This window comes from Temnothorax curvispinosus, unplaced genomic scaffold, assembly GCF_003070985.1.
Source record: "Temnothorax curvispinosus isolate PA1 unplaced genomic scaffold, ASM307098v1 QBEX01008992.1, whole genome shotgun sequence".
Lineage (NCBI taxonomy): Eukaryota > Metazoa > Arthropoda > Insecta > Hymenoptera > Formicidae > Temnothorax > Temnothorax curvispinosus.
The window spans coordinates 29,279-53,745 of record NW_020218772.1 but is presented as its reverse complement, the minus strand read 5'-3'; the positions used below and the strand labels follow the sequence as shown (position 1 = coordinate 53,745).

Sequence of the window (24,467 nt, the reverse complement as noted above, 5' to 3'; positions counted from 1 at the left end):
TGTGTGTGTGTGTGTGTGTGTGTGTGTGTGTGTGTGTGTGTGTGTGTATTTCTAGTGGAATAACGTCATAACTTGAAAATATTTTAACTTGTGACAGTCTTCTATTGCAAGATAAGTAAATTTTCTCTAGCAAATTTACTTAGCAACAATTTTTTAAAAACAATTGAAAATGAGATTGTTATGACAGACATTAAGATTATAAAAGTAAAAGAAATAGTCCTTACACTATATCCTTTTTAAAACATCTTTCTCTCAAAATTACAAAAAAGTACTAGTAAATAATAGGAGAAAATCAAAATCTACCGTTGCCTATTTAAAACTACAACTAGCGTACTTCAAAAGATTCTTTATAGGAAACGAAAAGAAATCTGATACTCGAGAACTTCTCTCAAAGACAATGATATTCCAAAATTTTGTCATACTTTTTACGAGTTTGTTTTTTAATAATTTAATTAATTTTTTAAAAATTAATAGTTTTTTTAATAATAATAATTGCTATCTTTTTTTGGACGTTCTTTAAGTTTCGTAGTTTATTAATACCTCATTATTTTGTCATATTTTTTCAAGAAACAGTATAAGTGCCATTATAACAAAAATGGAAATTGCGTTAGTTATCTCACAATTCAAAAAAATTGAATTAAATTTTTGTTTTTCCTCTCTCCTGAAAATGGTGAATTTTTGAGTTGTGACAGAGTATGAAATTCTTCTCGGTGTGCAATATGAAAAATAATAAATAATAGTGACATGAATAAAAATAAACGTACAAAAATAACTCATTGTCTTTAATGAGATATAGTAGCAGCTGAAATTTTCACAGATGGTTTGCCGGGACAAATTTCATGGCGACTTATGCACGCGCTGCTTTTCCTTGCTGGGACGAGCCGGCATTAAAGGCCTCTTTTAAGATTGCCATCAAACACCATCGCAATTGCACGGCCATCTCGAACATGCCGATTTCCGAAGAGTCGGAAATCGACGAGAGTGACGGAAAGATATGGACACATTTTGAAGAATCGCCCGTTATATCGACGTACCTAGTCAGCTTCCTAATCTTCGATCTTCATAATACAAGCAATTCCGATAGCACCATCAACATCTGGAGCAGAGGCAACGTAATTTCCTCGGCAAGTTTCGCCCACGAAGTCGCCCAGAAAGCGGCGATCGAATTGAAACGATACACCAACAGTTCCGTTCGGTTGCCCAAAATCGATCATGTTGCGCTTCCTGACAGATATGTTATTGGGTACAATAAGGACATGGAAAGCTGGGGGCTTATCACCTACAGGTATGTCATGATACGTACGTAGAAACGTACGTAATAACACATACACAAAAGGATGAAGCATTGCAATACATTAAATATCTCGGTGATATGACACCTCGTAAATGCTTTGGACGAATTGAAAATCTATCTGTATATAAAATTGTATTACATTAATTTTGTACAATTAGAGATATTTAAAAAAAATGCAGTATCTTGCAATAAATATTATTATTATTTTGTAATATTATAAATTTTGTCTATATATGAAATATTGTATCTATAGAAATATTTTCAGACAGCACGCATGTCTAAAAGACGTCTTTTAGATATGCTGTCTGAATTCTCTGTTCTCTTTGTCCGCTTGGATAATATTATGTATTATTTTTAACTATTCTTAAATTTAGAAAATGGAGTATTTTAATTTAACAAATAATATGCATGTGTGTGTTAGAATAATGTCTCATCTAAAATACTTAATAAAATAAGATTTCAACGTACATTTTGGATATACATATATGATGATTATTATTAACTGTAGGGAAGTCACAGTACTGTACAATAAAGATAGTAGTCCAATCGATGCAGTGTACAGAATTGCAGAAAATATCATTTATCAATCGTGCCATCAATGGTTCGGTAATGTTGTTAGTCCTTCCTGGTGGACTGATATATGGCTGAATGCAGGGCTTGCTAATTATTTCAAGTATTACATTCTTGATAAGGTAGAAATTTGATAACAAAGTTCAGGAATGCATTTTACTTTATATCGTGATTTAACGGTGTTTTAGGGATATACACATCTATCACCTAACAGTTTAACAGCAAAATACATTTATGACTTTCTTCTGTCATGTCTATAAAAAATAGCCAGAATTAGCGCATACTATAGTATACATATATTTAATATAGAATATATCTAATATATTTAAATACTCATAAATATTAAATAAACTATTTATATTTAGATATATAAAGATTGGCGAGTTACAAACTTCTTAGTTACGAAAACACTGGATTCAGTACTTCTTAGAGACAGTTTTGAACACGCAAAACCACTTAACGTAGAGCCTAATACTATTAAAGAAATTAATTTAAAAGTTTCATCACAAGCCAGTTACAAAGGTAACAATATTTTTTTAATTAACAAACAGAGACTTGCTAAAAATCAGAGCTTGTAAGAAGGTCGCAACTCGATCCTTCCTAAAGAAATACAATTATTATTTCAGCTTCTCAGCTTTTACGAATGCTTTCACATTGCCTCTCCGATGATGTATTCCATGCCGGACTCGTCAAATATCTTGATAAGCAGTTAGTAAAATATTACAATTCTATATATAAAGATAAATTATATTTACTTTATATATTTACAGAGCAAATATGCTTTTAATCAGATTATATTAAACCACTATTATTTTAGTACTAATGGAAGTCATAATATAACTATAACAATCTTCAAATATATTATAACAAATATTATACAAATTTATAACATTTATTATGCATTATATATTATACTTTATCTTCTAATGTATAATGCAAAATGCGTTGTACATTAAAATGCTATGTATGTATTATGGCTTCTCATGCACTAAATACATCTTATAAAATTGTCATAAAAATTATAAAGATAACGCGCCTATAATAGATAGTTTTCTATAAACTCAACATTTATATATAAATATAAATTATTAGAAAGTATGGCGTAGCCAAGCCTGAAGATTTATGGGACGTTTTGCAAGACGCATTTAATGAATCAGCAGTACAGAACAAATTCAAAATACAAGAAGTAATGAACACCTGGATAGGACAGAAAGGATATCCTCTTGTTATAGTAACCAGAGATCAACATACTGGAAAGACGAAGATCACACAAGAATATTATCAACCGTATAAAAAGATGAGTATACGTAAGGATACCAATAATGCAGACTCTGCGAACAGGTGGTGGATTCCAATAAATTTTGCAACTCGCATCGATCCGGATTTCTCGACAACTTTAGCTACGCACTGGTTGTCACCAGAAGGTGAGGAGCTCGTAATAGATGATATTGACCTGCAAGATTGGATCATTGTGAACATTCAACAAACTGGTAAGATTTATATAGATGTATAGTATTTGTCTTTATATAAATCTTTATAAATTTATCTGTTATCACTTTTATAAGTACGTTTGCAGAAATAAAGAATCTAAGCACACATAGATATTGATTTAAACAATATTTGATAACATTATATATTTAAATTGAAATTATACCTATTAATAATTGCAGGTTTCTATCGTGTAAATTATGACACAACAAATTGGTTGAAAATTGCCGATTATCTGGATTCTGAGAATTACACAAAAATTCATGTACTGAATCGCGCACAAATAATTAACGACGCGATTTACCTTATGTTCACTGACAAATTAGATCCCAGAATTTTCATGGACGTCACAAAATATTTGAAACGTGAAACGAATTACGTAGTATGGAACTCGTTGTTTAAAATTTTAGGAGATGCAACTAAATATTTTATTTACAATGGTGGAGGTAAATTGCTTAAGGTAAATTATGATTTTACACATCATAAAATCTTTATGATGCAAAAATCACAGAAAAAATGTTTCAGAAAACATATTACATAGAAAATAAAAAAAAATCAAATTTTCGTTACAGCCATTTCAAATTTTAAAATGCTCTATATTACACATATATTGCAAAATTAATCGAATTTATGTAATTATAGCCGTATGTCTTGGACTTGATGAATAATATAGTAGAAACTGTAATGCAGTTTCACCCGAATGAAGATTATTTTACAAAATTGGCAAGAAATTCTATTTTTGAAAATGCATGCGCCTTCGATCATCCTGCATGCCTACATAATACCTATAATCAATTAATTGATTATTTGGAAAATCCAACTGTGTTCACAAACAAGTAAATATAAAATATAAAATATTCTATATGGAGAGAAAGAGAGGAAAATGAGTAATACATATACATTAAAATAAATCGTTATGCGGAAATTATCTCTATCTTATCTTAAAACTAAATATATATCTACTAAAAGAGTAAATGATATTGAAAGTACTTTTTTTTGTATACAATATTCCTGAAAATTCTGCTTTAGAACTTCATTTCAAGAGAAAAGATTGACATTCTGTAATGGCATAAAACAAGCGAATGAAACTATTTGGAACAAACTGCTGTATATGTACACGAACATGTCTGAACCTACATTATACTGTCTTGGACGTTCTAAAAACCGGACTATTATCGAGAAATTTCTAAATATGACTATATCAGAAGATTCACCATTCGCGAAGAATGATATTCATCGTGTTATCGACTCGGTATTAAATGGAGATTTTCCAAATATTGATGTGGTGTTGGATTTTGTTGTGAATCATTGGGATATACTCATAACTAGGTAATAATCTTGTATCTAATCTCGATAACTGCGCACATTTTTTCACAGAATTATGTAGCTAACGCACAGAATTTCTTATTGCAGAGTTGACGATCCTATGGACTTGTTATACGATATTAGTTGGAATGTTGTATCTAGGAAGCAAGTACAAAAGGTATAGACTTTGCAGATAGACGAAGAAATATATTACATAATAATATATACTTAATAATATAAACAAATTTTTATTTAACAAAATGTATATACTTAAAAAATAATATAATACATTTTTTACAGCTTGTACAGAATTGTATATATAGAATAATGTTTTATATACTAAAATAATATACTAAATACTCGTTTTCAGTTACGAGCACTTTTAGATAAGCTTGGAATGGAAGTACCACAAATTGTAAAATTCCAAGAGCAAAATATGGAGTTGACGGAGACAATAGTAAACAAAATTCGTTTGTGGTTAGAATATAAAAGTTCAAACCCACTTACGAATATTACATTACAATGAATTCAATATCTCTTCATCGATAACTTCCATCAATTTACAGTGTGAAGATTTCACCATAATATGAAGAATCGAGTCAACAGAAATTGTTATAATTTTCACTAATAATATTATGTAAATAAAATTTGTGTGGAATAAGCAAAATAATTAGATTTAAATACCTATAATACATGCATCTATATTGTTAAAACAAATCGGTCAATAATTAAAAACAGTTATTATCTATTAATTATTATTTATTGTAAAACATTATGTGCATTATTAATATAAAGATATTATGAACAGATATACATGCAATTAACACATAAGAAGAGTATATAATTATATGAGAATAATAATCGTATATACGTATTTTTTATATTTTTTTATAAAACAAGTAAGTACAACTCTTACAGAAATGTATCAATATTTCATTAATTTACAGAAATAATTGTTTGTTCCGCCATTATTGATTAACCAGAAAAAGTTTATTATTTTCGACAACAATTGACTAACGAGTGTACTGACAAACGACTTTACGATTCGTTTGGGTTCTTATCAAGTAATCTGAACAACAACTAATTTGGTGTAACAATAGTGTTGGTCAAAGAAATAAAATAAAAATATTTAAATTGTTAAAGATATTAAAACGATACCTGGTAATCAAAACCAATTTTTACTCCCGACTTGCACATCTAATGTTTATGAAAATGTTAACCGAAATAATCATAAGTTTACCGCTGGAAAAATTAAATTAAATAAATAAAACCAGCACATACAAAAGAATAGAGGGAATAAAAAACCGGGTTTGAATAACGGATACTGATTTCTAAAATAAATAATAAATATTTATAATTAAGAATTGAGAATTGAGAATTGAGAATTGAGAATTGAGAATTGAGAATTGAGAATTGAGAATTGAGTTACGTATGTTTACCAATCATACATAGTTTTGATTGATATATTTTATTTAAATATATAAAAGTATGATAAGGATTTTATTTAAATTGCCAAAGATTAAATACATTCTCTTTAAATCTATGATAATACAATAAGTATTTTGTTAGTTAAGTTGTCAAAGATACATTTTATTTAAATTTGTAAAAGTATAAGTATTTTTTAATTATGTCAAAGTCTGATGGTGCTTATTGTATCAAAGTCTCAAAGGTTCTGCTTAGATATATTTAAACCTTTATATTATAAATATTTATTACAATTAAACATTTGTTATATTCGATTAAAATACATAAAAATATTATGTATGAGTGAAAATATTATTATATATTTATATATATAGATGTAAGTATAATAACGTTTTAATAAAATAATACCATATATTACACATGTGACTGCCCATTTTTTACCACATTTGCGTCTTAGGCAACGGTCAACTTGACGCTACAAATACTTTGAAGCGTTCTTCTTCTCCTTCTTTCTTCGTTGAAAGAAAGGAGAAGAGGAATGCTTCGAGGCATTTGTAGCGTCAAGTTGACCGCAGCCTTAAATACATCATTATGTTAACAATAAGAAAAAGACGTGATTCCATGACGTCAAAATACGATACATTTCATGACGTCAAGATTTTATAACATTAAACCGAAATTTTCAAGTCATAAAGGCGTCAACTCATGACGTCAAGAGTAGTCAGTGAAGAACCAATTTAAAATGACGTCAAAATGATGTGAGCTTGTTACCTGGGTAATAAGATAATCGTCACTTTATGACTGAAATGTGACATTGCAATGACGTCACATTATGACGTCAATATAAGGTCAATGTAAAAAAATCGATCATTTTGACGACACATGACCAAAAATGACCAGTTTGAACGTCAAAATGACGTGTGCTTGCTACTTCGGGCCTCGGGCCCCCTGCAGGGGGCGGAATCCACGCAAACACTTTTCATACATGTGTGAAAAATAAAAGAAAGCTGTAAGAAAATAACATTCTAAGACATTCTTAGTGTTTTCTCCGATCTTAGTTTTATACCTTATTGTCAGATTGACTTTTTTTGTACATTATTATATTTCTAGTATATAAATATATTTAAGATATTAAATATAAAAAGTTGTATTAATATATATACTTTTACATTTTTAATTAATTTTATAACTTTATTCTATCAATTATTTAATTGGTAACACGAGAATATTATATACGATCGTTATAATATGTAATCAAATAATTAAACTAAATCGCCAAATACGATCCGCGCTGAATCTTGGTAGCCAATATAATATATATTTTTTGTGTATTACACATATCTTTTCCAACATTAGTTAAACTGAGCGCCAACTAGATTTGTCAAACTTATAACACAGTTCCCGTTGAAGTCGATTTAATTACAGGGAGAAAATCCCCTTTCTCCCCATAATTAAATCGATTTGATGTAACCATCTAAATAACTGTAAAGAACTGTATTAATAATGCAAATGTCGAAGCGCATATAAATGAGTCGTATCATTACTCTTATACTTGGTAAAATTACTTGCCTTGCTTTGCTTCCTCGAAAAGATCACACTTTATTAACGTCAAACGCTTCTGGAAATCGTAGCAAAGAGGCTTATATAAATGGAAAGTAGCACTTGTCTCGACTAGTAGAATCGTTACTGTCGCCATAAGAGCTTGCAACGCTTAACAAGTAAGTACGCAAAAAAGAAAACGTAAAAAAAAGATAACAAAAAATATCCATTGATGCAATTAGATTATCTGTATACAAAAATAATAAATGCTACTATAAAACTAGAAAGCGTTTTGCTATTTTGTGTACAAACATTTTTATTATCTTTTTCAAGAGACCTGAATTTTGAATTCTTAAACTAATTTTAACTATGTTTTCTGATAACGGTACTGTTATTTCTTTTATATTCTTTTGCATTCTTATATACAGATAGCGTTGCATAACTAATAATTTAATATTTTTTGTAATTATTTGTAAAAAGAATTCGACGACTTAGAATCAGTATACTTTTGATGTTCACAAGCTAGGTATATAAATCGCACCTTAATTAACTTGTGACTTGCTGACTCATTATGCTAATGAATTAGACATTTAACCAATATCGTTTACGTTCCGTAAAGCAGTTATTATTCTTTTGTGGAAGTTATGTAAAGCTAAATTCAGCTTTGAACGTGATACCCGGCGTTATTGCTTAATATGCCTGATCCACTTAATTAACATATTACGGTCACGTTAGCTGGTTTGACGCGGAGACACATTTTCACATTATACATTTGTTATACTTTGCGGTATTACGTCTACGCTTCTCTGATAACGCAAAACTGCGTTTCCGTGAATATAAGGTACGCACGTGCGTAAATTCTATTAAGGTATTGAACATTAAATTAAAATAGACCATTATATCTACCATTACTATATTTTGAAAAAGTATGTAACGTAAAATAATTTAGAACAGATTAGTATTTACTATATTATTATATAACAAATATATATTTTTTATTTTATCAAATTATAGTGCATTATTTTAGATAAAAAACTAAAATTATTTGCGTAAATTTAAGTTATGGATTGATATAATCTGAGAACGGATAATAGATACACTAAAAAGCAATTTTCATTTATTAAAGTGAATTTACAACAACAATATACGCAAAAGAGCTACTTCTTTCACGTGTAGGTTATCAGTAGAGAAAACCTCTCGATGATGTGTATGATAACCTTAAAATAATTATTTTATTTTTCCAGAATGCTAACGTACAAAATCATTTGCATTTGCGCCTTTGCGCTCATCGCGGCAGACGCCGCTGCCATTCAAGATTCAAATTCGAACGATAAAAAAATAAATTATCGGCTACCTAACCACACAAAACCGCTATCCTACGATCTTAAATTGAACCCGCACCTCACTCCGGACAACTTTGCATTTGATGGCGAAGTACATGTTAACATCGAGATCCTGAGCCAGACGAGAACTCTCACGCTGCATATGAAAAAACTGATAATAGACGAAAACGCAACTTTTCTGAAAGCCAACACTGACCTTTACTTTCCTACCTCATACAACAGTAACAACCTAACCGATTTATTGACTCTTGGTTTTGACAAGGAATTACCTGCTGGACATTATACTTTATATCTGAAATTTGCCGGTATACTAAACGACAAATCATATGGATTCTATCGCAGTTCTTACATCAATGACGCGGGAGATACAGTGTAAGTACAAAAAAAATTATTCTTTATATTACAATTTCTAAATTTATATATCGTACCCCGAGAAGAATACTATCACTACAACTCAAAGAAATTCGATTTTGAGTTAAACACATAAAAAGTATGCCTAAGGTGTTCCCTATACGTGCCATAACATATACTGTTACAAGTCTTTATGCAAAATTTACCGCATGGAAGCAGAAGTGTCTCAGAAGTTATTCTTTTTAAACCCATTGAGTTGCGGTCATTGGATAAATAGGGTCATAAGTGAATAAGTAAGTGAGTGTCGCAGTATTTCTACTGGAATAACGTCACAACTTGAAAATATTATCTTGATTTGTGACAGTCTTCTACTACAAGATAAGTACATTTTTTCCAGCAAATTCACTTGGCAACAGGTTTTCAAAAACAACTGAGAATAAAATTGCAATAATGACAGACATTAAAATTACAAAATTAGCAAAAATAGTCCTTAGACTATCTCATTTAAAGCATCTTTCTCTCAGCAAAATTACAAAAAAGAACTAATAAATAATAGAACACCAAAATCTGCCGCTGCTTATTTAGAACTACAATCAGCATACTTCAAAAAATTATTTATAGGAAACAAATAAAAAAATCAGATATTCAAGAACTTCTCTCAAAAACAATTATATTCCAATATCTTATCGTACTTTTTATGAGTCTTTTTTTTAATAATTTAATTAATTTACTAATAATTAACAATCTTTAATAATTATTTTTTTTTCCAAACGTTGTTTTAGTTTATTAATACTTCGTTATTTTGTTACGTTTATACTTATTTTATAGTACATTAATTGTCTCTTCCAAAGTGAAATTTATTTCATATTTTTTTTACTTTTAAAGCACAAGTTTAGTATTGCTGCAAGAACTATGACACACCTCAAAATACTACTTTACTCGAGGAGTGCTGAAAATCCTGAGTGAGAATTTTTTTTAGAATTATATCAGATTTCTTCAAGAAACAGTATAAATGTTATTATAACAAAATATTATAATTCTGATTGCGTTGGTTATCTCACAATTCAAAAAAATTGAATTAAATTTTTGTTTTTCCTTTCTCCTGAAAATTGTGAATTTTTGTGACAGTATTCTTCTCGGTGTGCGATATGGAAAATAATAAAAAATAAATAATAGTAACATGAAAAATAAACGCACAAAAATAATTTAGTGTCTTTAATGAGATATAATAAAAACTGAAATTTCCACAGATGGTTCGCCGGGACAAATTTTATGCCGACTTATGCGCGCGCTGCTTTTCCTTGTTGGGACGAGCCGGCATTAAAGGCCTCTTTTAAGATTGCCGTCAAACACCATCGCAATTGCACGGCCATCTCAAACATGCCGATTTCCGAAGAGTCAGAAATCGATGAGAGTGACGAAAAGATATGGACACATTTTGAAGAATCGCCCGTTATATCAACGTACCTAGTCAGCTTCCTGATCTCCGATCTTCATAAAATAAGTAATTCCGATGGCACCATCAACGTCTGGAGCAGATGCAACGTAATTTCCTCGACAAGTTTCATCCACGAAGTCGCCCAGAAAGCGGCGATCGAATTGAAACAATACACCAACAGTTCCGTTCGGTTGCCCAAAATCGATTACGTTGCTCTTCCTAACAGATCTGCTATTGCCATAGAAAGTTGGGGGCTTATCACCTACAGGTAATGTCATGATACATACGTTGGAACATCATAACACATACACAAAAGGATGAAGCATTGCAACACATTAAATATCTCGATGATATGACATCACGCAAACGCTTTGGACAAACTAAAAATCTATTTGTATATATAAAATCGTATTACATTAATTTTATACAATTAGGAATATTTAAAAAATACAGTATCTTGCAATAAACATTATTATTATTATTTTGCAATATTACGTCGTTATATAAAATACTGTATCTATAGAAATATTTTCAGACAGCACATGTCTAAAAGACATCTTTTAGACATGCTTTCTGGGTTCTCGGTCTTCGCTTTGATAATGTTTTATACTATTTTTAACTATTCTTAATTTTTAAAAAGTAAAGCATTTATTTCAACAAATAATATGTATGTGTGTGTTAGAACAATGTCTCATTACTCTAAAATACTTAATAAAATAATATTTCTACGTACATTCTGCGGGGGGTAACCTCGGGCAGTGGGTAGCCCCGGACATTATTGAAATTCAAGTATACCGCGTATCTATGGCCATTGTTTAAACATTCTAATATGCCCTCCTGCGTATCTCGACATATGCAGAATGTTTAAACAATGGCCATAGATACGCGGTATACTTGAATTTCAATAATGTCCGGGGCTACCCACTGCCCGGCGCTACCCTCATTCCCCTACATATATTATGATTATTATTTATAGGGAAGTCGGAGTACTGTGCAATGAAGATAGTCCAATCGATGCATTGTATACAACTGCAGCAGCCAATATCATACATCAATCGAGCCATCAATGGCTCGGCAATGTTGTTAGTCCTTCCTGGTGGACTGATATATGGCTGAATACAGGACTTGCTGAATATTTCAAACAGTACATTGCTGATAAGGTAGAAATTTGATAATAAAGTTCACAAATGTATTTTATTTTATACTAGACATCACAGACGCGCGCTACGCGCGCGCAGTTTATTTTTAATATTTTACTGTTACATTAGCCGCCGCACACGACTGTGAAAATATGCCATGACCATCAGTCATCAACATTGTTTCAATGATATACAGTGGGAGCTTTCCAGCAAGCAACACAAGTCGACACAGACATTGTTCTATCTTTTTTTTTGGCAATAAGTAACAAAGATAAAACGAGGCGCTTGTGTGTCGACTTGTGTCGCTTGCTGGAAAGCTCTTACAATTAGTATACACATCTATCACATAATACACTTAAATATACATAAATATTTAAAGCATTAAATAAACTACTTATATTTAGATATATAAAAATTGGCGAGTTATGGACCACTTACGTTCGACAACACTGAATTCAATACTTCTTATGGACAATTTTGAATACGCACAACCACTTAATTTAGAGCCCAATACTATTGAAGAAATTAATTCAAAATTCAAAATATATAACAGTCTCAAAGGTAACAATATTTCTTTAATTAACGAACAAAGACTTACTTACTCAAAATCAGAGCTTGCAAAAAGGTCGCAGATCTTTAAGAAATATGATTATTATTTCAGCTTCTCAGCTTTTACGAATGCTTTCACATTGCCTCTCCGATGAGGTATTCCATGCCGGACTCGTCAAATATCTTAATAAGCAGTTAGTAAAATGTTACACATGTTTTTATAAAAATAAATTATTATATATTTACATTATATTTACAGAGTAAATATACTTTTAATCATTTTATATTAAATTACTATTATTTTAGTATTAATGGAAGCCATAACAAAACTAACAATCTTCTAATATATTGTAATAAGTGTTATAAAAATTTGTAACATTTATTATATATAATATATTATATTATAACTTATAATGTATAATGCAAAATGCGTTGTACATTAAAATGCTATGTATATGTATTATGGCTTCTTATGTACTAATTGAGTCTCATAAAATTTCATAAAAATTATAATAAATAACGCTAAAAATAACGCTATAGATGTTGAATTTTCTTTAAACTCAACATTTATATATATAAAATAAATTATTAGCAAGTATGGCGTAGCCAAGCCTGAAGACTTATGGGACGCTTTGCAAGATGCATTTAAAGAATCAGCAGTACAGAACAAATTCAATATCCAGGACGTGATGAACACCTGGATAGGACAAAAAGGAAACCCTCTTATAACAGTAACCAGAGATCAACATACTGGAAAGACGAAGATCACACAGGAATACTTTCAACCAAAATATTTTGAAAATATGAGTACACGTCAAAATACCAATAATGCAGACAGTGCAAAAAGGTGGTGGGTTCCAATAAATTTTGCAACTCGCAACAATCCGGATTTCTCGTCAACTTTAGCTACGCACTGGTTGTCACCAGAAGCTGAGGAGCTCGTGATCGATGGTATCGACCCGCAAGATTGGATCATTGTGAACATTCAACAAACTGGTAAGATTTTATATAGATGTATAGTATATGTCTTTATATAAATCTTTATAAGCCATCTGTTATCATTTTTATAAGTACGTTTGCAGAAATAATGAATTTAAGCACACTAGATATTGATTTAAACAATATTTGATAACATTATATTTAAACTAAAATTATATTAATAATTGCAGGTTTCTATCGTGTAAATTATGACACAACAAATTGGTTGAAAATTGCCGATTATCTGGATTCTGAGAATTACACAAAAATTCATGTACTGAATCGCGCAAAATTAATTAACGACGCGAATTACCTTATGTTCACGGACAAATTAGATCCCAGAATTTTCATGGAAGTCACAAAATATTTGAGACGTGAAACGGATTACATAGTGTGGTATTCGTTGTTTGAATTTTTGGGAGATTTAGCCAAAATATTTGCTTACAATGGAGGAGGTGAATTGCTTAAGGTAAATTATAATTTACATATCATAAAATCTTTGTGTAAAAATTACAGAAAAAAATGTTTCAGACGACATTACACAGAAGATTTTAAAAAATCATTTTTTCATTGTTTTACAGCCATTTTAAATTTTCAAACGCTCTATATATATTGCAATTTATACTACAAATATATTACAAAATTAATTAAATTTATACAATTATAGCCGTACATCTTGGACTTGATGAATAATGTAGTAGAAACTGTAATGCAGTTTCACCCGAATGAAGATTATTTCACAAAGTTGAAAAGAGAAGTTATATTTGAAGGTGCATGCGCTGTCGATCATCCTACGTGTCTACATGAAACCTATAAACAATTAACTGTTTATTTAAAAAATCCAACTGTGTTCACAAATAGGTAAATATAAAATATTTTACATTTATAAAAAGAAAGACTAAATATTTATCTACTAAAAGTAAATGATATTGAAAGCACTCCTTTTGTATACAATATTCTTAAAAATTCTGCTTTAGAACTTCGTTCCCAGAGAAAAGTTTGACATTCTGTAATGGCATAAAGCAAGCGAATGAAACTATTTGGAATAAACTGCTGTATATGTACAACACGAACATGGCTGGACCCACATTATACTCCCTTGGATGCTCTAAAAACCGGACTATTATTGAGAAATTTCTAAATATGACCATATCAGAAGAGTCATCACCAATCATGAAGAGTGATATTCATCGTATTATAGACTCGATATTAAGAGGAGATTTTCCAAATATTGATATGGTGATAGATTTTATTGCAAATCATTGGGATAAACTTATAACTAGGTAGTAATTTTACATTTGATTTCGCACTCGCGATAAATGCGCATATTTTTCACAGATTTATGTGGCTAACGCACTGAATTTTTTATTACAGAGTTGACGATCCTGAAAATTTGTTATACGATCTTAGTTGGAGTGTTGTATCCAGAAAGCAAGTCCAAAAGGTATAGATTTTGCAGACAAGCAAAGAAATATAAACAATACATAATGTTATATACATGGTGATCTATTTTAAATGCCCACTTCAAATATTTCTTGATCAATACATTTTAAAGAAAAAGATTTCTGCATTTTAAAAATAAAAGTTGGAGTGTTCAAAGGGGACCAATAGACTCTCTTATTAGGTTTTGGGTCCGAGATTCGTATTGCGCCTTCTGTAAATTGGGTCACTCTGTATAAACAAATTTCTATTTTAAAGAAATTTATATATTTAAAAAATAATATAATACATTTTTTTATTGCATGGAATTGTACATTTAGAATAATATATGTTTTATATGCTAAAATAATATACTTAAAATATTTTTTTCAGTTACGAGCACTTGTAGATAAGCTTGGAATAAAAGAACCACAAGGCCTATTAAAATTCAAAGAGCAACATATGGAACTGATGGAGACAATAGTAAACAAAATTCGTTTGTGGTTAGAACATAAAAGTTCAAACCCACTTACGAATACTACATTACAATGAATTCAATATCTCTTTATCGATAACTTCCACCAATTTACAGTATGAAGATTTCACCATAATATGAAGAATCGAGTCAACAGAAATTGTTGTAATTTTTACTAATAATATTATGAATCATTATGTATCAGAATGCAAAGCGATAAAAAATCGGTTTATAGAATTAGGTAAGAATAATAAAGAAAGATTAGAGAGGCTTTGGAATGATGAAATGGGCATCATCAAGGAGAAGATATTGGTGAGATTATATAGAGAACGGTCAGCGTTAGAGAAAGAAGAACGAAAAAGAAGGTTGGATTAAAACATAGAAGGTAAAGGTCAATGTGTATCAATATGTGCAATAGTTACTTGTAAGTTAGGATAGTAGTGTATGAATGGAAGGATGCATGATTAAGGTTATTTGTAAACCAAGTCCACTTCTTGGCTATGTAGCTGAAGTTAACAGTATACTAATAATATTATGTAAATAAAATTTGTGTAGAATAAGCAAAATAATTAGATGCAAATATTTAAATACCTACATGCATCTAAATTATTCAAACAAATCGGTCAATCATTAAAAACAGCTAGTATTAATTATATGTTATGTAAAATATTATGTGCATTATTGATGTAAAAATATTATGAACAGATAATATACATGCAATTAACACATAAGAAAAGTATACATACATATAATTATATAGAAATAATAATCGCATACTCTTACAGAAATTTAATACTGTAAGTGATTATTTGATTAATAATTAAATATACTTATTTTGAGTGTAAAAAGCACTGTTAAAAATACTGTTAAAAACACTGTTAAATTTCTGTAAGAGTATACGCATCTTTTATTTATTTTTATGAAACAAGTAAGTAGGTACAACTCTTGCAGAAATGTATCAATATTTCATTAATTTAATTTTCTAGTGCAAGTAGTTAAATCTTATATGTGTTCAAAGTATCAAGAAATGAAGTTAATATATATTTATAAATATATATTATAATAATAAAAATCTGCATTTATTTTTATTAAACTATTATCTTATTTTAGATTTATGTATTTTCTAACAAACACTTAATCACTTTGCTGGAAAAGTCACAACTAATTGTAAGTAATTAAGTTTTATATATTTTTTTATTATATTCCCTTGTCATTATCGGTTAAGATATCTCTTTATCGTAATATATATAGTATCGTAATATATAGTAAGAAGTATTATATTGTGCTGAATGCAACTCCACATTTACACTTATATTATAGAGGTTAACAGAGATTATCGCAAGTGTTTACCTTACATCGATAGTCAGCAAAAAAAAATTACTGGTGGTCATTCGCGACGTTAAACACGTTATATAAACAAGTACATAGATAACAGATAAAAGAAGAATACCGACTATGAGAAGCAGGCATTTCTGATGAAAATCAATTCTTTAAGCTTTAAGGCGTTACTGGAGTTACCGGCAGAACCTAATTTTCGCATACGTGCCATTTTTTATTGATTTTAAAATTATAAATCTTTTTTCAGGATTAAAGTATAAATCATGTAAACGGAGAAAGGATGAGTCAACTTTACGTAAAAAAAAAAATCTTTATTAAAAATTATATACTTTTATAATTTTTTTTCTTCAGAAAAAAATTTATAATTTTATAGAATCAGTAAAAAATTACACTGCACGCAAAAATTACATTTTGTCGGTGAAACAGTAGACGATTCCCAGCATCACCTTAAAAACAAAAGTAGGTGTACAAAAATGTACGTCGTGTAAATGCAAATCGATATTCATAACAGTCTGTTCAAACGTTAACATAATTATCGTTTAGATGACGTTACTCTGTAAAGATATTAATGAATAATTTAACATATTTTAAGAAAACATTTTTTTGTTAACTGAAAACTTTACTCAAAATCGCTTTACTCAAAATTTGCGTTATTTTATTTTAGAGAACATAAATTATAACAATAAAATATTTGACACAACTTGTGTAATATATTTTTGAAATAATACTCCCACTAATTAAAAAAAATTAGTAATATTTAAAATTTATGGACACGCACGATAAATAATATCTAAATAATATATTATTTTTTAATAATATTTTCTTTATATAGTACAGAAAAACGATTTAATTAGATTAATTAGATGATTTTTAAGGCGAAGACATGTTGCTTAAAAAATAACTTTTTTATAAGATTGCTGTCAAATTATTATTATTATTATTATTATATTTTTAATTATTATATTCTCTGCATTATTAATTATTTCAAATAATTATTATAATTTAACCTCTGTTATATTTTTTCAATGAGAGTTACTTTATTTACTTTCATCTTTAGATATATCTTTCTCTTACTAGCCACTTGAAAGATGCTATTCTAAAAGGCAAAAAATAGCACAGTTGATGACCTATGCAGGAACTGTAGCAACACAGTCAAGCGATAATATCTTTTAAAGATATTTTCTCATAACTAAGCATATATGCGGTATGTAAATGTCGCAACGTTCCAAATGTTATATGCGAGCAGATGATCGTTTTATCAGTCTTTTAGAAATAAACGCTCAGAATCGTTGCATTTGTAATTACGTTATGGCGATCGTCAAAAGTCTGTTGACAGTAATCTTATTATTTGTCGTCAGTCAAGGCGTTCCTCTTCAAGATAACGAAGCAGCGGATAATAAACCAGTGGAAAATTCCGAGGAGAATCAATTTCGTCTACCAAAGTACGTCGTACCTATTCATTACAATGTAAAATTAATACCTCATATTGTAGATGGTAATTTCACCACTAATGGCGAAACGAGCATCGATATCGAAGTGCGCGAACCGACGAACGCTATCGCACTCCACACCGTAAAACTCACAATAGACGAATCGCTGACGAAGATAACTCGCAAAGGCGTAGACGACGAGAATTCTAAATCGGAGTATGCCCCAAAGCAGCATGAATATAATGGACAAACACAAATTTTGACTCTACGATTTGAGGAGTCGCTAGATGTTGGAGCTTACACGCTGCATATTAATTTCACAGGCGTGATACTCCCGCACACGGAGCCACGTGGATTTTACAGAAGTTTTTATACCGACGACAATGGAACCGAGGTGTAAGTAATTGTTCTAAAAAGTGATTTAAATGATTAATAATTTATAAATATTTAATTATTTCGCCTGTCTCTAATTAGTCAATTACCACAAGTCCTATCGCTTTCTCGCAATATAATAGCATAATAATTTATACATCAACACAGAGATCTTATGTTCGTAAATTGAAGCGAACGATATATAATAAATTTACAGATGGCTAGCAACAACACATTTTCAACCAACCTCTGCGCGACAAGCGTTTCCGTGTTGGGACGAACCTGCCATAAAAGCGACCTTCAAATTTTCCATAAAGCACTATCCTAATTACACAGCGTTATCGAATATGCCGTCCACGCGATCGGAAATCGATGCGGTCGACGGAAAATTATGGACACACTTCGAGGCAACTCCTATCATGTCTACCAACTTATTAGGATTTGTGATCGCTGATTATGATTACATCTCGAATTTGGATGGCACCATTAAAATATGGGCCCCAAAACACCTTCTTCCTTATGTCGCACATTCTCTCGATATTATCGAGAAGGCAACACAGAAGCTAGAAGAATTCACCAATAGCACTGTTCGTGTGCCGAAAATGGATCATGTTAGCATTCCACATTATTCAAGTAGAGCCACTGAGAACTGGGGCGTAATCGTCTATAAGTGAGTACAAATATATTTTTCATTAAGGAAAATAATTCCGAATTCTTAATTATAAAAATAAACGTTTATGTAATTATATAGTCAGAGTGCACAGTGCGAGTGGGGGAGATTTCTTAATTCCATATTACACACAGTAATTTAGCTATAGATTAATTAAGTCGTTTAAATCAAAATTAGCGCACAAAAAATTAATTTTTATAATTGTATTAATTTTTATAAATATAATATTATTGATTATCTATACTATTATATAAAATCCTTACGGGTGGTGTATGTTTGAACGTTAATAACTTGAAAACTATAAGTTTTTAAGTTAAAAACGTTCAAACATACACTACACCTAAAAATTAGAAAAATAAAAAAAAAACGTTATTAACTTAAAAACTATTGGACCGAATTTATATTAGAACCATATAAAATAGGGGTAGAATTTTCCGGCGAGTGCTATAGAGTGTATAGTTTTTCGTTATCTATTTTCTGGAAACCCATTTAAAAAAATTTTTAATTCTTACAAGTGTGGTGTATGTTTGAACGTTTTTAACTTAAAAACTATTGGACCGAATTTGTATTAGAACCATATAAAATAGGGGTAAAATTTTCCGGGGAGTGCTATAGAGTGTATAGTTTTTCGTTACCGATTTTCTGGAAACCGGTTTTTCTAATTTTTTTAATTCTTACGCGAAATAATTGACCGAATCTCGGAGAGGGAGAGGGAGAGGGAGAGGGGGAGAGAGAGAGAGAGAGAGAGAGAGAGAGAGAGAGAGAGAGACTATTGAGCGAGATTATTTGCGTGTATTATTACACATGTCCTCCGGGGCGAAGCCCGGGTAACCAGCTAGTATTTTATAAAAACACACACGCAACTCTCTCTCTCTCTCTCTCTCTCTCTCTCAATCTCTTTATCTATATTGGACTTTTACGATTATCAAAATAAATACTTTAATTATGATCCAATAATCAAAAAATGTTTAATTAAAAGAAGGAAAAGATAAAGAAATATAATATCTGCATAATATATCACAAAATATTCTTGACAATTATTTATTGGCTTACATTATAATAGTATAACAACTACATTTTATGGAATTTCTTTTTTAATATATATTATCTATTTGTACGTGAAAATTTGAAGACAGGGCATACTTGAAAACAAGAACTCATATCCGATTAGCAATAAAATAGGTGATGTTATGACAATCACTCACGAATTAGCGCATCAATGGTTCGGAAATTTAGTTAGCCCAATTTGGTGGAAGTATCTTTGGTTAAGCGAAGGCATATCAACTTATCTGAAATACTATATTACTGACAAGGTACCAGCAAATTGTATAATATAATTGGAACATACATATATTCATTTTTTCATAATATTGGTTTTCTCAGTTTCTCAGAGAAAAGCGATTGATGGATTTTATTGTAGTGACTGAAGAAGAATCTTTGCTAAATATAGCTTTATTTTCTTCTGAACCGATTCACATAAACATTACTAGTCATCTTAATGTTCGTGATGTGTATTCTATCAACACGTATGTAAAAGGCAAGAAATTTTTAGACATTGTCTATTATACTACTTAAGTATAAAAATAGTTATAAAATTGTTACAATAATATTTTGGCTAACAGGAGATCTTATTGTATAACTTAAATGCAATAGAATAAAGTAAAGAGATCTATATATTTCTATTAAAACTATAAAAAATACATGTGTAACATAAAAATTTGTTTAAGTCAAGTAATCTATTTAATTGTTAAATACTTAGAATAAAATTATATAACAATAAATTAGACTAAAAATATAAATTAATATAAATATAACTTTACTTTATACTGTGTATTAATTTGCTTTTCTAAAAAATATGTATATAATTTATATTTTAATATATATTTCGCTTTTCACCTTTCAGCTGCTTTTTTATTACGAATGGCATCGCATTTTTTGAGAGAAGATGTGTTTCGAAACGGTTTGATACGATATCTTCAAAAACAGTTAGTAAAACCAAAAAATTTTGAGACATTTATTATTTTATTATAATCTTTTCTTTTATGTAAAAAAATTAATCTATAACAAATTAGATGTTAAAAGTATCAACAATTTTGAAATACACGCAAATCATGTTATTGCTTTCCAGTGAATATAGCAGCGCTACCCCAGATGATTTATGGGAAGCATTGCAAGACGCCCTCGATGAGTCAGATGTACCGCATGACGATTTTAAAGTGAAAGAAGTAATGGATACTTGGTTCGACCAGGCAAGGTATCCTCTCGTTACGGTCAATCGAGATTATGCTACAGGCGAAATTAAAATAAGCCAAGAAATAATTAAACACCAGACAATCGATAATAACGAGAACGAAGCATGGTGGATACCTTTAAACTTTGCAACGCAAAGTAACTTGGATTTTTCGTCTACATTGGCCACCCATTGGCTAAAGCCACACGATGTGGATGTGAAAATCGAAGGAATAGACACTAACGACTGGATTATTGTAAATAAACATCTAACAGGTAAACACATCATAATATATTTGTTAATCTTTTTGTTATTTTAAACTACATGCATCGTTTTTTTAATTATTATTAAAAAAGATTGTTGAGTAAATACATTATAGATTAGTTTCAAAATATTAAATAGATTATTTGATTAATCAATTATTTATGTTTTTATTCTTAAAAAGGATTTTATCGTGTAAATTACGATATAAACAATTGGAAACGAATCGCTGCCTTTCTTAATTCTGACAACTACGACAAGATCCCAGTTCTGAACCGTGTACAAATTTTCAACGATGCTTATTACATGATGATGAACGAACGGCTTGATCTCGCTACTTTCATTGAAATTATAAAATATTTGTCGCGCGAAACCGATGCCGCACCATGGTACACAGCATTCAACATTATTCAGAAATTAGATCACTACTTACGATTACCCGAAGCAGCAACGATCATCAAGGTAAAACACCTATAACAATCGATCACAATATTACTGAAAATAAATAATTTGATTTAATAAACTTAATAAAGAAAAATTAGGATTTTTATACTCTTTGATTCAATGAAATCTGTTGTTGTTAATTCTACCATTTAAAAAATTGTTAATTGTAACATTAAAAAAAAAGCAAGATAAAGAAAAGAATTTTCAAAACACATCTTTAATTTGTAAGTTGCTTAATTGCTATAAAATATTTCTTTTAGCCACATTTATCCAACTTGATGCATAAACTATTGGAGAATATTGATTTTGAAGAGAATCCTGATGATGATCTTTTAACTGCAAAAATTAGAACCAATCTGTATCATTATGTATGTACATTTGAACCTGTTAAATGTCCAGCAAAAATTACTGCTAAATTACTTGCATATGTGGAAAACCCAATCGCAAACCGGTAAGTTATATTAAAATAAGATACATGCGTTTGAGAAAAATTGTTTTATTTGAAATTATCAGATTATCAGATGTTCGATAGATGTACGATAGATGGCAATGCCAATTTTCATGCAACCAGTAAAAAAGAAACAATTTATTCATAAAATACTATCAGATTCTGAATCATTACTTTTAGATGTTTAATCCAACAAACTTTTGTCTATAAATTTTTGTTCGATTTTCAGTGATATCTAATATTAATTCTATCAATTTAACGTATATTTTGCATAATAACGTTGTTTATAAATTAACATATACATATAGTTATTAATACTGTTCAATTTCGACTAGAATATAACTATTTTATTAAGCAAAGGGATTACATAAATTATAATTTAATCTGCTAAGCAAATTAAAAGCATTTAATAAAATAATAATAAAAATAATAATAATTTTTTTATAGCTGCATTATATTCTATTAAAAAACAATAATATAAAATAGCAATATTTCTTAATGTATAAATTTTTAACCAAATAATTTTTTATTGTTCTAATTTCAATATTAGACCATTACCCAATCAGAAGTCCATGTTTTGCTTTGGCCTGATGAAGGCAAATGAGTCTGTCTGGGATCAGTTTTTACAAGTAGAACATCAACAGAAAACATCAGAATCTCATACGTTTCTTGGTTGTTCGGAGAATTTGCACATCATCGAAAAGCATTTAAATTCTCTTTCTGGTGATATGGACTATCATAGAATCTTCTATAACATAATCGCTAATTTGCCAAATGTAGATACAACAATTGAATTTTTCATTAATAATTACGAGAAATTTATTGAACAGTAAGTACAATTATGTTGTGTTACTTAAGATTATTTAAATTGTATATTGTGAGTAATAGAATCATTACATTATAATTATATTAATATAAAATAGAATAATTTAAATATATAAATACTTTCTACTCATGAAAATTACACCAATATTTATCTCCTAAGATATATATTAATGCAATCATATTTAATAATAATAAAACTATTTTGTAATGTATTTTACAGTCAGTTTATCAATATTTCATTTCTTCTTGAGGATATAATCATGAAAAGTTTCAGGGAAGGTCAAATTAACAAGGTTAGATAATATTATTATTTAACATTCACATATATGTACATAGTTTGTTTCTTTATGGTCGTTATCTGCAATTATAAAATATTATTTTTTGTTACAGATAAAAGCATTTGCCGAACAACATATGATCGATATACAAAAGCATTTACAGGCTAGAGAAGAAATGCTAGTCAAAATGAAAGATAATTTATCAAAAGTTCATAGCATTTTGGAAAACAGACAGTCCACCGACCTATGAGACATATAAGACAATAATATTGTAATCAGATATAATTCATGTTTAATAACATAAATATACAAATTATAAATATATATTATAAAAAGTGAATAAAATTATTTTAACGTATGTAACGTTAGTTGTATGTTACACATTAAAATATTATTGAAACGTTCTTAATAATTCATAATTTGTCCAACATTATTTTTAGGATTTAAATAATTTTAAATACTAGAATTTTAAAATATACATTATTTTTATATTAATTCGATTTTTATATATCAGTTCATCATTTTTATATTAATTCAAATAATAAAATAAAATTATAGATATAATATATTTTCATCAAATAATTTCATTAAATTATTACATAACTGCGTTTTATATTGACATTTTTTTAAATTGTTTATATACATATATATCTATTCGTATCTATAACAATGGACATAGAATTCGATAATTTGGCATTTCACAATATCGTTGAGCAGATAAGATATAACATTGATTTACACAGATTATGACGTCTGTAGAGTTTTATTATAAAATTCTAAATAAAAAGAATTTGAAATAAAATGTCGCATTATATGTTGCAAGCAGAATCATAAAATTTTAGGTTATTATATAAATGT

The 24,467-nt window shown here is 29.3% G+C and overlaps 2 protein-coding genes and 1 pseudogene across 4 annotated transcripts; all 3 read left to right on the top strand.

The window, feature by feature from the left end:
• The first annotated feature begins 770 nt into the window (after positions 1–770).
• Positions 771–5,349, top strand: LOC112458554 (annotated as a pseudogene).
• A 2,352-nt stretch (positions 5,350–7,701) lies between these two features.
• LOC112458552 (aminopeptidase N-like) lies at positions 7,702–15,668 on the top strand. 3 transcript variants are annotated; one of them, XM_025022241.1, is made up of 12 exons: positions 7,702–7,800; positions 8,866–9,336; positions 10,566–11,021; positions 11,730–11,913; positions 12,297–12,453; positions 12,554–12,635; positions 13,034–13,437; positions 13,611–13,888; positions 14,087–14,280; positions 14,397–14,702; positions 14,794–14,863; positions 15,232–15,668. In XM_025022241.1, exons 2-12 carry the CDS (start codon positions 8,867–8,869, stop codon positions 15,388–15,390), a joined length of 2,760 nt encoding a protein of 919 aa, XP_024878009.1. In that variant the 5' UTR covers positions 7,702–7,800; position 8,866; the 3' UTR covers positions 15,391–15,668. The 3 variants fall into 3 exon arrangements, with proteins under 3 accessions (XP_024878009.1, XP_024878011.1, XP_024878010.1); XM_025022243.1 differs by lacking the exon at positions 7,702–7,800 and adding an exon at positions 8,353–8,462; XM_025022242.1 differs by lacking the exon at positions 7,702–7,800 and adding an exon at positions 8,471–8,489.
• Positions 15,669–17,894: 2,226 nt separating this feature from the next.
• Positions 17,895–24,013, top strand: LOC112458550 (aminopeptidase N-like). Its single transcript, XM_025022240.1, has 11 exons — positions 17,895–18,477; positions 18,671–19,123; positions 20,256–20,436; positions 20,507–20,660; positions 21,027–21,108; positions 21,252–21,628; positions 21,799–22,076; positions 22,319–22,509; positions 23,057–23,335; positions 23,552–23,624; positions 23,722–24,013. The coding sequence occupies exons 1-11, from the start codon at positions 17,960–17,962 to the stop codon at positions 23,857–23,859; spliced, it is 2,724 nt and encodes a 907-aa protein (XP_024878008.1). The 5' UTR covers positions 17,895–17,959; the 3' UTR covers positions 23,860–24,013.
• The last annotated feature ends 454 nt before the right edge of the window (positions 24,014–24,467 follow it).